This window comes from Pinus tabuliformis, chromosome X (assembly GCF_031772625.1).
Source record: "Pinus tabuliformis cultivar Carrire ecotype Pingquan chromosome X, CPIR1, whole genome shotgun sequence".
Classification (NCBI taxonomy): domain Eukaryota; kingdom Viridiplantae; phylum Streptophyta; class Pinopsida; order Pinales; family Pinaceae; genus Pinus; species Pinus tabuliformis.
In genome coordinates, this window is record NC_142308.1 from 625,530,939 (window position 1) to 625,546,365 (window position 15,427).

The following is a 15,427-nucleotide window of genomic DNA, read 5'->3' on the forward strand; positions in this document are numbered from 1 at the left end:
TTGTACGGCAGTTTTAATTAAAGATCTCACAATATTAATACTAGTATTGATCCGAGTAGTTATGGGCTGAATGAAAGACCACACAACTAGCAGACATACCAAGAATATTTATGATTTACCAATGGTCTGCATTTAACATTTGTCCAACCATTAGATACAATGGATGCTTCATATTTAGTCTAATCATTTGAAAGTTGTCCTAGAGCATTGTGGATTTGGGTTCTTTCTCAGTCAATTCCATTGGTAAAATAAATTCAATTCAGAATATCATATATAATTAGTTTGGTTTAATTATGACTAAATCAGGATTTTGGTTTTTACTAGGTTTACAAATGGTTGTTTGTATGTGTTTATATATGCAGCATGCATGTATCTGTGTGTTTTGGTTTATCTTTTACTACATTTCATGACTTAAATTTTTTGGCTTTGTAGGTTATTGTTTCTCGGATGAGATTTATTTCTTCACAAACAGCACGTCCCATCCGCTTTGTTGGTTTGTCAACTGCTTTAGCCAATGCTCAGTAAGGGTTACTTATAATACCTGTTTGACTTTTCAATAATTTGAGTCTTTGTCATATGATTATTTATGTAATATTGGATAGCAAATCCTGCTTTGAGGTTTTAGCAGTTTTGTATCACAGGATATTACAATACATGAGTTGGTATATGATAATATTGGGTTTGATTCCAATATGTTTATTTCGAGAAGCATAGATATTAAACATAAATCTTCAAAGTTCAAACCGGTGTTTAAAGTTTTTCTGCTATAGACCCTGACATTTGAAGCCCTTGTGAGTGAAACATGGCCAAAGCTTGTCTGTGGGAGATTAGATATCCTGCCTGTTTATTATTAGCTGGTACTTATAATTCTGGATGCCTATGGGTAACAACGAAAGTCTCAACATTGATAGTCAATTTTTATTTTTGAAAGAATTAGTGCTAGATGCTCTTAGTATGTAAACCCTACAGATCGAGAGCTGACACTTATCTTGTATAACAGTGCACAAATATATAAATATTGTAGCAAGGTGGAAATCATTTTAGATTATCTTGCTCCTATTAGCTATGTGACCAGTCTTGGTGATCTTCTGTTCTCTTTTTATGGTTATATTATTTATAGTGTAAATTTTATGCAGTGATTTGGCTGAATGGCTGGGTATTGATGAAGTTGGTCTTTTCAACTTCAAACCGAGTGTAAGGCCAGTACCTCTTGAAGTTCACATTCAGGCAAGTCAACATTATGTTACATGTATTTCTGTTCTGAAGTTAATATGTTTTTGATTCCACTGGAATCATTATTAGCATTATACATATATTCATTTAATAGAAATCAAAGCTTATGTTTCAAGAATCAACAGGAATGACATAAACCACAAAAGAAGACTAACCCGTTGTTGCAGTAAAAATAATTATTGCATTACATGCATAATGTTGCATATGGAAAAAGGTTTAGAATAAACGAACTTCGGAAACTATGAAAAATAACACTTAAGTTTTCATCCTGACTCAGTTGATCTATATATTTGAAAACTGAGGCATTCATCCTTGTTATATTAATCATATCATGATATTGAGATTACGAGTCCAAAGTTGTTTTAGTTCTTTCAATTTGTCTAAAGGTTGTTTGAGTCTCCAGCTTCCATCTCTATAGGTTTTTCTAGAAGTTTCAGTTCAATTCTATGGAGTTGCAATTATATGCTCAAGTGGTGACGACTTATCTGATGACCCTTCTGTAAAGGCTAAAGTCTTTTAGGATAAAACTCCTGATCATGAGACCTAATAGACACATATGTTGGTGCTCTGGCTCTGCTGATTGAATTGTTAGAGCTATGTACATTGGATATATAATAGCAGACAGAAAGAAATGATGATGGCTTGATAATGTTGCTCCTAGGTATTACAGTTAATACATTAGCATATCTTCATGGGAGGACATGAATGCTACATATATGGCATATGCAAAGCGACCAGGATTTGAATCCATATGTTGATCTAGTTATGGCAGGCACAACGATATAAATCTGCTTTTTATAGTTTTTATTTTATTTTATTTTATATAGATATAATTATAATGGTGCATAGGTCTTGTTGCCCCAAAATCTAGCACCCTAGTGCAAAGCTTCACTAGGCACTCTAGGTTAAGGCCGACAATGAGATCAACCACCATCGTTACCTTAGTAGTTGTTTCCCTGTTGTCATATGGATGGATGTTATTCTTAGAAGCGAGGCTTCCCCATCTGGTCTTGGTGATTAAGTACCCCAAGGATTTCCAGGCTAAATACCCTCCAAGCTATGTTGCAGGAAACTTGGCCCACTGGATTTCTGCTGTGTTTTTGTTTCGAAGCTCTGAAACTCAGTTTGGGGCTATTATATTTTTTGTTGCAGGTATACTGTGGCTCTTTGGAGGTCTCAGAACACTTGTTTGTGGTCCAAACATTGTGATTTCGGTGCTTGCTTTGATATACCAGCCTTCGAGGAAGGACACAAGGTTTTGAAACCTCAATCCTATCCCAACAGTGACCTATTGGCATACTGTCATATGCATCAGATCTGAAGGGTCTACTTACAGTGCCTAATCTCAAGAGAAATAATAATAATAATAAGGCCCTAAAACACAAAATTTGTCACACATTAATCACAAAAGGCTTAACACGTGTTTTATGCTCTTATTCTTGCTCTTTTGGTGACTAACCTTGTCAATTGGTGACTGATCTTGACTGAACAGTGGGTTACAGTGAACTGATATGTGTTGACAGTGGTATCTCTCAAGTCTCAGCATTCTTTCCATCATTGATATTGATCATTGTGCATCTTGTGGCATTTGAACAGTAAGAAGGATAGTTGATTGGTATTGTTTTTTTGGTTCTTCTCTTGTGATCTTGTCAAGGATAACCTTTGCTTTCTAATTGGTCACTAACCATCTCATTCTCGTTGCTTCTCTCTTTGTTAGATAGGTTGCATTGAATGGTTAGACTAATTGCATTTCATAATTGCATCACATGGTGTAGTTCTTGTTGCATTTCATCATATAAAAATCACTGTTAGCAATCTTACTTGACATTGGTTTCTTGTGCTTGCAGCAGTCAAGGTTTATTTGCCTCCAACCATTATCTTATATATTATTGTAAAATTCTGCTGTCTATATTGTTTCATTGAGCAGTCCTAAAACACTTCATTTGCTGCCAGTGGAATCTTGTGATCATGTGTTTGGAGCACTTAAATTCCACTGGTTTATAACTGATGATTGAAGAATTTTCTAATAAGCACAAGCTGTCTCTATTATCAGTGATTCGTTGAGTAATCCTAAAGAATTTCATTGACTACTTTTTGCATGTAGCATCATTTCATTACTAATCTTGTGAGCATCTTTAATTTCAGTTGCCAGTTTCCTGTACTTATCACTGGTTCTTATAATATTGATATTTTATTGAAGTGGAAGTACCTTTTTCATCTTGTATTGTAAGTTGCCCCTGCATATTATATTTTCTACTAACCCTTTCTTGCAGCATTATTGGTCTTGTAACTTGTCATCTGTATTTGAGCAAGCATCTTAATTTGGGCATTGTATTGAAGGCATTGGTCTATGATAGTTTACCTCATAAGGTGTCTTGTAATCTAATATAATCCAATCTTGATAGCTACATTGCCCCTTAATAATCACTTGCTAATCCTTAATCAAGTTACGCTAACAATAATCACCTTGCCCTTAGTCTCCTAGGACTTGTTGCTTCAGCAGGTTTCCCCTTTCCATCTACCTTTAGGGACTGTCCCCCTTAGCTTGTCTAGGAGAGAGCTTAAACAGAGGGACTAGGGATCAGAGTGACAACCCCTACTTTGAGCGTTGTGCCACAAAGTTTATACCTTGCGGGGTTGAAAACTTTTCCCGCACTTAGATGTACAACTTGAGCGACAACACAATCCATCAATAAGACAAAGATAGGGCTCCTATAGCAGGGCACATTTAGCACAACACCTTTGCCGCTTGAGGATGACGCCTTTTTTTCCTATTCTACACACAAAGACCTTTCCAACGACGCAAGAATCACGCCAATTGGAGTTTGTATGTGAAAGTTATACCACTTAGAAGTTGACTTTCTTGTTTTCACCAATCTAATTCGAGAAGATGCCACATCAGCTCCCACTATTCATAAAAAAGGGGCTAGCCACGTGTTTATGATGAAGAAGATTGTATTAGAGTCTATATTGTATCTCTAGTTGAGAGTGGTGGTAGTCAAACCTAACCACTAGTAGGCTATAGGGCTGTATTATAACCGACCCACTAGGAGGGAAAGGAGTTCCATTCTTTTGAGTGCATTTGTTTCGTAGTTGGGCAAAAATAGTCAAGAGGGATAGGAGATAGAGGACACAGAGAGGATTTGCGCATTGTAGTAGTGCAAAGGCCACAAACCATACTTCTTTTTACTAGCTGACATTTTCTATTCAGAGGAGAGCAGAGCGGCCACATCTTCTAGCTGGTTTTTCTTCCAAAAGGGTTTCCTAGGTCATATCTTGTGTGAAATGTGTGTGAGATTTTATTTCGTTGTTCTCTATTTTATGCATAAATTAATTCACATGCATACGCTATTCTCTACGGATCGATAAATCTAAAGAGAAATAAAATTGTAATAGTGTAGATTTTAGGTTTTTAAATATAAGCTTATCAGATCTATTGTGACGAGCTGTCCAGTGGAATATCCACAACAATTTGCGGATCAGAGAGTACCTGAAGTGGTACGTTGGGGCCCGGGGGTGGGAGGGGGCAATTTCTCTTGCAAATCAATCCCACTTCCCTGATTAAGTGCAAAAACAAGTTAGAGAAGAGTGTGTTTCGCAACCCAATCTTGAGGTAAGTTATTGGGACATATGGTAAGAATTTGCAGCAACCATCTTATTCAAAAAACTCAAAAATGTTCATTTTCTTTCTTATTTTAGGATATTTTACTTGTTGGTTTCTTCAAAGTTTATTTCATACAGCATGTCCATTTACCTTGGAATGTTCAAATTGAAGATTATTTTAACCAAGGCTTTGATACAGTAAATTTGGGTTTTATTTTTGCATATTTTCACCCTTTATATCAAGTGTTTTCTTGCAAATCTAAGCATTTTAGTAGTTGTTATAGAAGAAATCTGCACACTTTCAAAGTTCCCTGCTCACACTGAGTAAGTACCTTGTTGGATTCTTGCATTTAGACTCTAATAATGATAATATCATTTCTGATTTATCAATTTAGAGTGAAAAATATAAGTATTTTCAGCTACTTCAATTAAGTATTCGTTGCTGGAAACTTTTTGGGCATACTACCCAGTGAGATTCGATCCCAAAACCACAAAACTACAATTTCCAAATTGTTGGAGATTGGTATTATCTATTGTCCAAAGCTTGGAAGTGATCTCTCAAGATCTATTTAACATCTTGTAGTTCCCTCACCCCTAAGTCTGTGATATAGGAGTGCTTTGACACTCATTGGGTGGTCTATTAAAGTGAACAAATTACTTGCATGAATAGAGCAGTAGAATAGTAAACATGAAACATCAAGAAACCATGATACAAGACACAAAAATTAGGCAGGAGGCCAGTGCAAAACGCACAAGGGGAAAACCCAGAAATGCATCCTTATGATAGAGAGATAGAGAGTTCCAGATTCATTAACATAACAAAAATAACCATAACAAGATAAAAACCAAACTAGCAACCAAGATCATGATCAAGTGCCATGATGAGAACCATTCTCCTAAAAATTTTGGCCCTCGAATTTTCGGCCTCCTCCTGAAATTTCGGCCCACCCTACAATTTCGTTGGATCAGAAATGCACAAATTTTTGTGTGTCCAAATGAGGAGCAAATGTCTCTTATTTATAAACTTGAGGAGTGGGTCAAATGGGTGCCTCTTAGGGGCCTAGCCGACCTGTCATTTGATGGAGCTAACTTGACAATTTTGGAGGCAAAATTAAATTCGATTATTTTCTAATTTCCTTTTAGAATGAAAAATAACAAGCATGGCTACAACAATTTTCAACACTCTCTCTTATCCAGGGAGGTACTTTTCATTCTCTCCATCTCTAACGATCAATCTCCCCGACCATTTCAGAGGTCTCACGGAACACCGAAGGGAGAGATCAGTCTTAACATAAGGAAAGATAATAACATCAAACCAAACAACATTGTTCATGAGGCCATGACACAATCCAATCACTCACAAAGATGAATCATCTTTCCCGACCAAATCATAGGTCTCATGGAACATTTAAGGAAGGGATCACCCCATCAATCTCCCGATCATACCACAAGTCTCACAACGGGAGAGATGAAAATAATACACCTTCAATCTACTCTTAGAAGAGATGAAAACAATACACAACATCAATCTCCTCTCGTGGAGAGATGAAAGCAATACACCGTCAATCTCCTCACAGGAGAGATGAATGCAATACACTATCAATCTCCTCTCATGGAGAGATGAAAACAATACGCCATCATTCTCCTCACAGGAGAGATGAACATAGTACACCATCAATCCCTTCTCAGGGAATGATGGAAATTTGTACCTCAAGCCTCAGAACCAAAATTCCTCGATCACATAGTGATCTGGATTTAAACAGGAACGCAACAAATTACAGAGATAACCATAAATACAGAGATGCAACATAAATAATACTTCATTTCATTAATGTAAAACACTGAAATATGCTTACAAACAGAAATGGAAATAAACTAGCTCGGGCGATGGTAGCTTATCTCTAAGGAGAGTTGTGGCGGCTACATGCCTTTGAACTGTCTTACAATGAGGCTCAAAGGCCTATTTATTGTTGAGAAACAATAGAAACCCTAAATATCCAAAAACCTAACCCGAGGAGATGAAGTGCCAAACTATGGGCCCCGTTTGGGTAAATTGGCACATCAACTTCCCGGGGTCGTAACTTTGGCATACAATCAACGTTTGACGCGCATAATACCTCATTAGAAAGATCTATCCGAGGAATACAACTTTTGAGTGAGCAACATAGGTCCATGGACCTATGTTGCTCCTCGTTTTCCCAAAAAACGTCGTTTAGGGCCTCAAAACAGCTCCGGAAGTTCAGGATCCGAAAAACTGCTAAAAATAATAAACTGTGCTTCAATTAAGGAAACTGAAAAGTTGAAAGAAACAATGGTGGGGGTCCAAGTGGAATTGGCGGGTGGCCAACAATATCCACCTGGATCATTCCTCCCCCCTTAGGAAGTAGTGGTCCCCATTGCGTTGAGTTGCTCCATGAGATGAGGTAACTTCTGCTGAACTTGGTCCCTGGTGAGCCACTTGCCCTGGTGAAGGAGTTGGCATGCTTTGACAACTCGATACAGTTGGATCTTCTGTTGGCGAGTGTGCTTGATCTGCGTGTCCATGATCCGATCAGTTGCAACTTGTTCCATGCAATCTGGATTTAACTCTGTTGGTGTGAACTGTTCTGCAATGTCGGATGTGTCTAGTAATGGTGGAAAGTATGGCCTAAGGCGGTCGACATTGAACACTGGGTGCAGGCCAAGGAATGGGGGAACGCTGAGCTCATATGCATTGTTTCCCATAGCGTTGGTAATGGTGTAAGGACCATATCGGAGTGGTCTGAGCTTTCGATAGGTTCCGGTAAGGCGTTCCTTTTGCAAATGCAATCAGACTTTGTTGCCCACCTGAAACTTGTGTGGCACTTGATGTTGATCATGTCGCTGCTTGTACTTGGCATTTGATTTCTCCAGAATGTTGTGGACTTGCTGGCGGATATGTTGGATGTGCTCAATGAAGCTGCTTCCTTATCTGTTTCGGACTGGACATGAGCCGAATCTACCTGAGTAGTTGCAAATGGCATGGCCACATCAATGGGACATAGTGGCTGGAATCCCAAGCCCACCTGAAAAGGGCTGTGGCCAGTCGAGTTGTGGAGAGCCTGGTTATAGCGGTGCTGAACATAGGGGCGACTCTCATCCCATGTGCGTGGATGCTTTGAGTTGTACATGCGCAGAATGTGTACGATTATCCTATTGACAACCTCTGTCTGACCATCAATTTGGGGATGAAAGGCTATGGACTTAGTGAGTTTGGTGTCCAGCATCGACTAGAGACTGGACCAAAATGTACTGAGGAACCTGCTGTCCCGATATGAGATGATAGACTGTGGGATCCCAAAGTGTACCCACACTCGTTCAAAGAAGAGTTTAGCAAGTGGCTTCTGCTTTGATATTCTTCTTGTAGGCTGCCATAATGGCCATCTTCAAGAACCTATAGACGACCACAAAAACACAGTCATTTCCATGCTTAGTAGAAGGAAGGCCCGACATGTAATCCATGGAGATGGATTCCCAGGGTCGATTAGGGGTAGGCAGCGGAGTATAGAGGCCTTGCTTCTTGATGGTTGGTTTGGCAATGGCACAGGCAGTGCAGTTTGAGTTATACATGCGCAGAATGTGTACGATCATCATGTTGACAACCTCTATCTGACCATCAATTTGGGGATGAAAGGCTATGGACTTAGTGAGTTTGGTGTCCAACATCGACCAGAGACTGGACCAAAATGTACTGAGGAACCTGCTGTACTGATCTGAGATGATAGACTGTGGGATCCCAAAGTGTACCCACACTCGTTCAAAGAAGAGTTTAGCAGTGGCTTCTGTTGTGATATTCTTCTTCTAGGCCGCCATAATGGCCATCTTCGAGAACCTATAGATGACCACAAAAACACAGTCATTTCCATGCTTAGTAGAAGGAAGGCCCGACATGTAATCCATGGAAATGGATTCCCAAGGTCGACTAGGGGTAGGCAACGGAGTATAGAGGCCTTGCTTCTTGATGGTCGGTTTGGCAATGGTGCAGGTAGTGCAGGATCTGATGTACTTCCCGACATCTTGTGGAAGATTCGACCAATAGAAATACTTCTGCAATACTGCCACCGTTTTCTCGACCCCGAAATGCCCAACAACCTGACTATAGTGTGCTTGCCAAATCATCTTGGCACGCTCGCTTGAAGGAACACAAAGGTGACCTAGGTGGCATAACAGGGCATCCTGGAGGTGAAAATCTGAAACATGCTGACCCTCCAAGAGTGTTTGGTATGTGTGGTTGAATTCTGCGTCGCTTTTGTAGAGATTTGGCCAATCAGAAGTCTCGTGCCCACAAGTGTTGAGCACGGTGGTTAACGCCATGATCGGTGGTCGACTGAGGCAATCTGCAACATTATTGGTGTTGCCCTTCTTTTACTTGATATTCAAATGGAACCGTTGCAGGTATGTGGACCACTTCTGATGGCGATCATTTTGCAACTTCCCTTGCGTTTCTATGAACTGCGGGGACTGGTGGTCTTTGTGGATGACCGTTTCCTTCCCCAAAATGTAATGCTTCCATTGTCGATAGGCCTACACAATGGAATACATCTCTTTTTCATAAGTGGGATACTTCCGGACTATGTCTGAAAGTGCCTCACTGTGATATGCCACTGGATGCCCGTGTTGAGTAAGGACTGCCCCAATAGCATAGTCAGAGGCATCTATCTCGATCTCAAATGGTTGTTGCAAGTCTGGTAATGCGAATACTGGTGCCGAGCAGAGACGATGTTTCAACTCTCTGAATGCCTTCTCTTGAGATTCAGACCAAAAGAATTTTTCTTTCGCTCCTCCCTTGGTGACTTGACTCAAGGGCCAAGTGATATGAGAAAATCCCAACACGAATCTGGGGTAGAAGTTGACAAGACCCAGAAAGCTGCGGAGCTCTGTCAGAGTGGTTGGAGATGGCCAATTTCGAATGACTTGGATCTTGGCTTGATCCACATGCACCCCCCGTTCATCAATAATGTATCCTAGATATTGAACTTGGGTCATGCCAAAAGTGCATTTCTCCAAATTGGCACATAACTTGGGTTGCCGCAGTGTTTGAAGAACCTATTGGATGTGGTGGAGGTGCTCTTCCTAACTCTGGCTGAAAATTAGGATGTTATCCAAGTATACCACTACAAATGAGTTGGTGAATGGCCTCAAGATGTCATCCATTAGCCTCATGAAGGTTGTAGGAACATTCGTCAATCCGAAAGTCATAACCAACCATTCGAAAAGGCCCTCCTTGGCTTTGAAGGTAGTCTTCCACACATCGGAGAGTTCGATTGGTACTTGGTGATATCCTGACTTCAAATCGATCTTGCTGAAATATTTTGCCCCCTTCAGAAGGTCATCAATTCGTGGGATCGGGTACCTATTTCGAACAATGATCTTGTTCAGCGCCCGATAGTCAATACAGAGTCTCCAAGTCCCATCCTTCTTCTGTACCAACACGATCGGGCTCCCACAGGGCGATGAACTCGGTCGGATGTGACCTTTCTGCAGTAGCTCCTAAATCTGCCTCTTGATTTCATCGTTCTCCAGAACGGAGCGCCGATAGATTGGTCCATTGGGCAGCGACGCAACTGGGGTCAGATCGATGGAGTGCTTGACCTGACAGTGCGGAGGAACCCTTGTGGGGGAGGTGAAGATGTCCTCGTACTCCTCCACGACCTTGTCCATATGTAGTTGTCGTGCGGAGGGGCCCTGTCTGGAGGTCACGTCCACCGTCTTCTTCTTTCCTTGAGGGCGTATCATCTGGAAAACAAATTTCCCAGTTTTGGAAATGAGCTTATTGAATTTTTTTGCAGTAACCAAAGAGATGGCGGTAGGTGGTGCTACCTCCAGTATCCTGTACAACTTATTTTCCAAAGTAACAATAACAACACGAGGCCTTGACTCATACATAGCATGTCACTTCCACAAGTATGGTTGGCCTAATAATACATCACAAACATCAATGGGAGAAACGTCACACAATACCTCATCCGTGAAGGGCTTGATGTTGTATGGAAGGCGACACTGCTGGCTCACGCGAAGATCCCTTCCTTGGTGAAGCCACCTGATGGTGTACAGTTGGGGATGTGCTGTGGTCGGTAAGCCCTGCCGTGATGGTGTATAGTTGTGGATGTGCTGTGGTCGGTAAGCCCTGCCGCTTCACGACCTCTGTCGAAATGAGGTTCTTTTGGCTCCCGCTATTGACAATGAACTGTAGTGGGGAGCCCTTTACCCACATTTGGGTGTGGAAGGGGCAGTCCTCCTCTGGATCTTCGGGTTCCTCCTTCTGGATATTCGTGGTGGCAACAGTGGCGTTGGGCTTCGCATCGATAATATGCTTCCCTTTGTCATTCCCCTTATCGGGTTCTGACTCAGAGCCGGAACATGCATTTGATTTCAAAGACTTCAGCTCGGCCACGAGCGACTGCTTGGCCCAACACTCAATTGTGTTGTGAGTGGAGCTCTTATGGAACTCACACCACTTTCCCGTGTCTTTATTCGGCTTCGTGGTGTTGTTCCTTGCTTACGGCTTTGGTGGGTTGTTCTGGGCCACCCCGCCTTGGCTTTGTCCTTTGTTTAGCGGTTTGGGGGCGCCTTTCCCTTGCTTCGGATTTGCAGATCCAAAGTCTCGCTTCTTCTGGTTAAACTTTTGCTCGATCTTGACAATGTATCGGTACGCCGTGCCGAGCGAGGAGATGTCCTGGAACTCCATCTCGTCCTGGATGTACTTGTGTTGGTAGCTGCGGTATTTGAGTACCAAATGTAACTCAGAATCCTTGATACCCAACTTTGTGCGAAGGGGATGAAAAATATTGGTAAACTTAGGCACATCTTGGTCCCTTTGCTGCCGCAGTGTGGTCCACTTTATGTATTTATCCTCATAGCTTCTGACAAGGTAGTACTGCTCCTTGATGGCATTCTGGAATGAATTCCAAGTGGGTGCGACTGAAAACAGTGAGGCCGTACTTTCATCCTTCTGCTCGCAGTATGTTTCCCACCAGTCCTTGACGTGGGGGGCGGCTTTGAGAAGAGCGAAAGTAATCTTTTTCCGACCGGAAAAATCATGAACAGAGAAATACCCTTCTAGCAGATTTAACCATTTATCTATAATGTCTGCATCTATTTGACCCTCAAATATGGGAATGTCAAAGTTAACTTGTACCTTAGAGGGTGTGGCGGTTCCAGAGTAGTTGCTGGAAGTAGATTTGTCACCCCTGGGTAGCCGCTGAAGGATCTGGGCAAAGTTGTCCATCATCGCGTTCCTTTGTCCCTTGAGGGCCTCTTCGAGCAAGATTTTGATAGGATCTCCTGCCCCCTTGTATTTCTTTTAATCTGCCATGGGAGGCCGTCGGGATTTGCGAAGCTGGTCTTGCAAAGGTTCCACCAGTTGAAGCCCTAACTCCTTATATCTCGACCTCATTGGGGATATGAAAAGAAAAACAGAGAAAGAGCAGACCGCTCTGATACCACTGATCCGGATTTAAATAGGAATGCAACAAATTACAGAGATAACCATAAATACAGAGATGCAACAGAAATAATATTTCATTTCATTAATGTAAAATACTGAAATTTGCTTACAAACAGAAATGGAAATAAACTAGCTGGGCGATGGTAGCTTATATCTGAGGAGAGATGTGGCGGTTACATGCCTCTGAACTGTCTTACAATGAGGCTCGAAGGCATATTTATTGTTGAGAAATAATGGAAAACCCTAAACATCCAAAAACCTAACCCTAGGAGATGAAGCGCAAAACTATGGGCCCCGTTTGGGTAAATTGGTACATCAACTTCCCGGGGCCGTAACTTTGGCATATGATCTCCGTTTGACGCGCATAATACCTCGTTAGAAAGATCTATCCGAGGACTACATCTTTTGAGTGAGCAACATCGGTCCATGGACTCATGTTGCTTCCAGTGTTCCTAAAAAACGTCGTTTAGGGCCTCAAAACGGCTCCGGAAGTTCAAGACCCGAAAAAACTGCTAAAAATAGTAAACTGTGCTACAATTAAGGAAACTGAAAAATTGAAAGAAACAATGGTGGGGTTCCAAGTGGAGTTGGTGGGTGGCCACCAGTATCTTCTTGGATCACATAGGTCTTATATTGATTTGATGATGCTATCAAACCAATGCTCCCTCTCTAAGGGATCCTCAACCATTCAACGTTTCTTACATAATCTTCAACATGCTCAAAAGCAGAAAAGTAGCCATGGTGGATTCTAGCACTTGATTAGTATTACATAGATCAACAAGCATCTTGAAGCCACATTGCTTCACAAATCAGCTTCATGTGTGAAATGTAGTAGCAACATCCATGTCATACAAATTAATACAACACTTAACAATGCTCTTTCTTTGCTTAACGGATCAAATCACTAAATCAACAATGGAGTCTCGTAGCTTCTTCTTCATCAAGCAAGTATCCATGGACTCACAACCCATCATGCCACATCCTTAGCAAGTATTTCATCAGGCTCATGCAATATTCTCGATTAGCTCCCCCTTACTCTAAAGAGGTTCACAACCTTCGTTAGAAACATATCATCAAAACATAGCAGAGGAGTTCACGAACTTGTCTTTAGTAGATCCTTCAAAACTTCAAGCCATCTTCATATTGAACATCATGGGTCACAACATACTTCAATTAGGCTGATCTTGTCTACTCCCTCTGAATCCAAAGCTCATCCAATCATGAGTCATCTTGTCACTTTGTTTTTCCATCCATTTTCAATGGTTGCCACATCTTGGCAATCTTCAATATGCGCCTGTAATCCTCAGTAGGAGGTCAAGGAAGAACAAATACAACCAAACAAGATATATAAGGACAAGAGGCTCATAATAATAATAGAAAATAATAAGAAGGTACTTATCTCTTGAGAGTGAGTCAACTCCCTCTTGAACTTAGCCCGCTCGTACCCAATCAAACTTGTCTACATCAACAAGGAATCACCATTAGGGAGATAATGTCATCCACATTATCAAGGAGCCAATCTTGTACATATCGTCAAGGAGTTGAACAGTGAACTTGTCGAAGTCATCATCAAATGACTCCATATTATCAAGAAGTCCACGTCGTCATCATCAAGGAGTCCAATCATATCATCCATGTCATTAATGAGTTATACAACATTGTCAACAAGTTGTACTCATCATCATCTCAACATGGAGTACACATCATTCATCATTAAGGAGTCCACATCATCAACAACAAGGAATCATATATCAATATCATCAAAAGAATCCACATCATCCATCATCATCATGATCATCATTATGCCATCAAGGAGCTAACCATATCATCAAGATGTTAATTATATCAGCAAGGTGCACATAATCAAGGAATTAGGGTTCCTTCACATAATTAGGACTAGGTCCATAAGCCTTTGATTTTTCTCCTTCAATCCCACCTAGGGTTTACAAATCATAAACAATCCAGTGTCTGATAATTAAAGCAATAAAAGAGATACGATATACTTATCTTTTGAGAACACGTTAGCTCTCTCTTAATTTTTATCCCTCTTGAATTGAACCTGCAAATCAATTTCATCATCAAGATGCCAGATCTTTTAAGAGCTAGGGTTTCGACTCCAAATCCTAACATTCATCATTAAGAAATTATCAACAAGATGAACTAGGGTTTCCTTTTATAGCAGAAGCAAATTGTCCTAGGATCTAGTGATAGGTTCCTTTTCTCAAACCCTTGCTAGGGTTAAGCAATACAATGTCCAAAACCTTCCAATGTCCCATATTTCCTTCAAATGATCAGATGACGCTGATCCTTTCAATCTTCATGATTCTTGTTCTCTATATCATTATCAGACCTAGGGTTTTATTCAAACCCTCTTGCTAGATTTGTTAATTTGTTTTAATATCAGGTCAGAATATCTTTAGTCATTTATGACTCTTTCTTTGATATTCAAGTCTTTGAACTTTGAAGGTGAACATAACTCTTTTAGATGTATTGAGCATAAATTCAATGAATAACAGTCCTTAATACAAGTCTTATGATACATAATAGCCTTTTCCATTTGGAGATAGAGTGACTCATTACTTAGATGTTATACTCCAGTTTTCAGATCCTTAGAAATAATTTGATAAGAAAGGAAGCATGCTTAACAAATGGAGTAAACTAGATATCCTTGCATTTATTTCCAATGACCAGAGCTTCATGCCTGGAATGTTGTGTAGATCAAGATATGTAACGAATTCCATTATTCAGGTTTAGGCTTGTCCACGCCAGCTCTTAGTTATATAGGACTTCTTCCAGAGAGGCATAGGGCTTAAGACTTGAAGGAAACAAACAACATCCATATATTGGCAGACCCTTATGCTAAATATTTGGAATTTCAAAGCAGATTTCTGAAGCTATTTAGCAAACTTGCAACTTATCCACTCATCATGGTTTGATAGGTATTCATGACAGTGCTCTTCATGAACATATTTATACCATCAGGTTATAAGACAATTTCAGTTCCTTTTCAATGTTCATAATAGCTTGTGATAGAAAGAATCTTGTCGGCTTTCTTTTAGAGGTCGGCCTTCTTTTAGAATATTTCATCCTTCATATATATATATATATATAAGGAACATCAGATTT

General features: G+C 40.5%; 1 protein-coding gene across 2 annotated transcripts in view; it reads left to right on the forward strand.

The window, feature by feature from the left end:
- The window catches only part of LOC149141562 (U5 small nuclear ribonucleoprotein helicase), a 446,214-nt gene that overhangs the window by 289,669 nt on the left and 141,118 nt on the right, over positions 1-15,427 (forward strand). For both annotated transcript variants that reach the window (XM_089450021.1, XM_089450020.1), the window contains 2 exons: positions 433-521; positions 1,137-1,227. In XM_089450021.1, the coding sequence (XP_089306147.1) occupies positions 433-521; positions 1,137-1,227 (180 nt within the window). The remainder of the gene's footprint in view (positions 1-432; positions 522-1,136; positions 1,228-15,427) is intronic.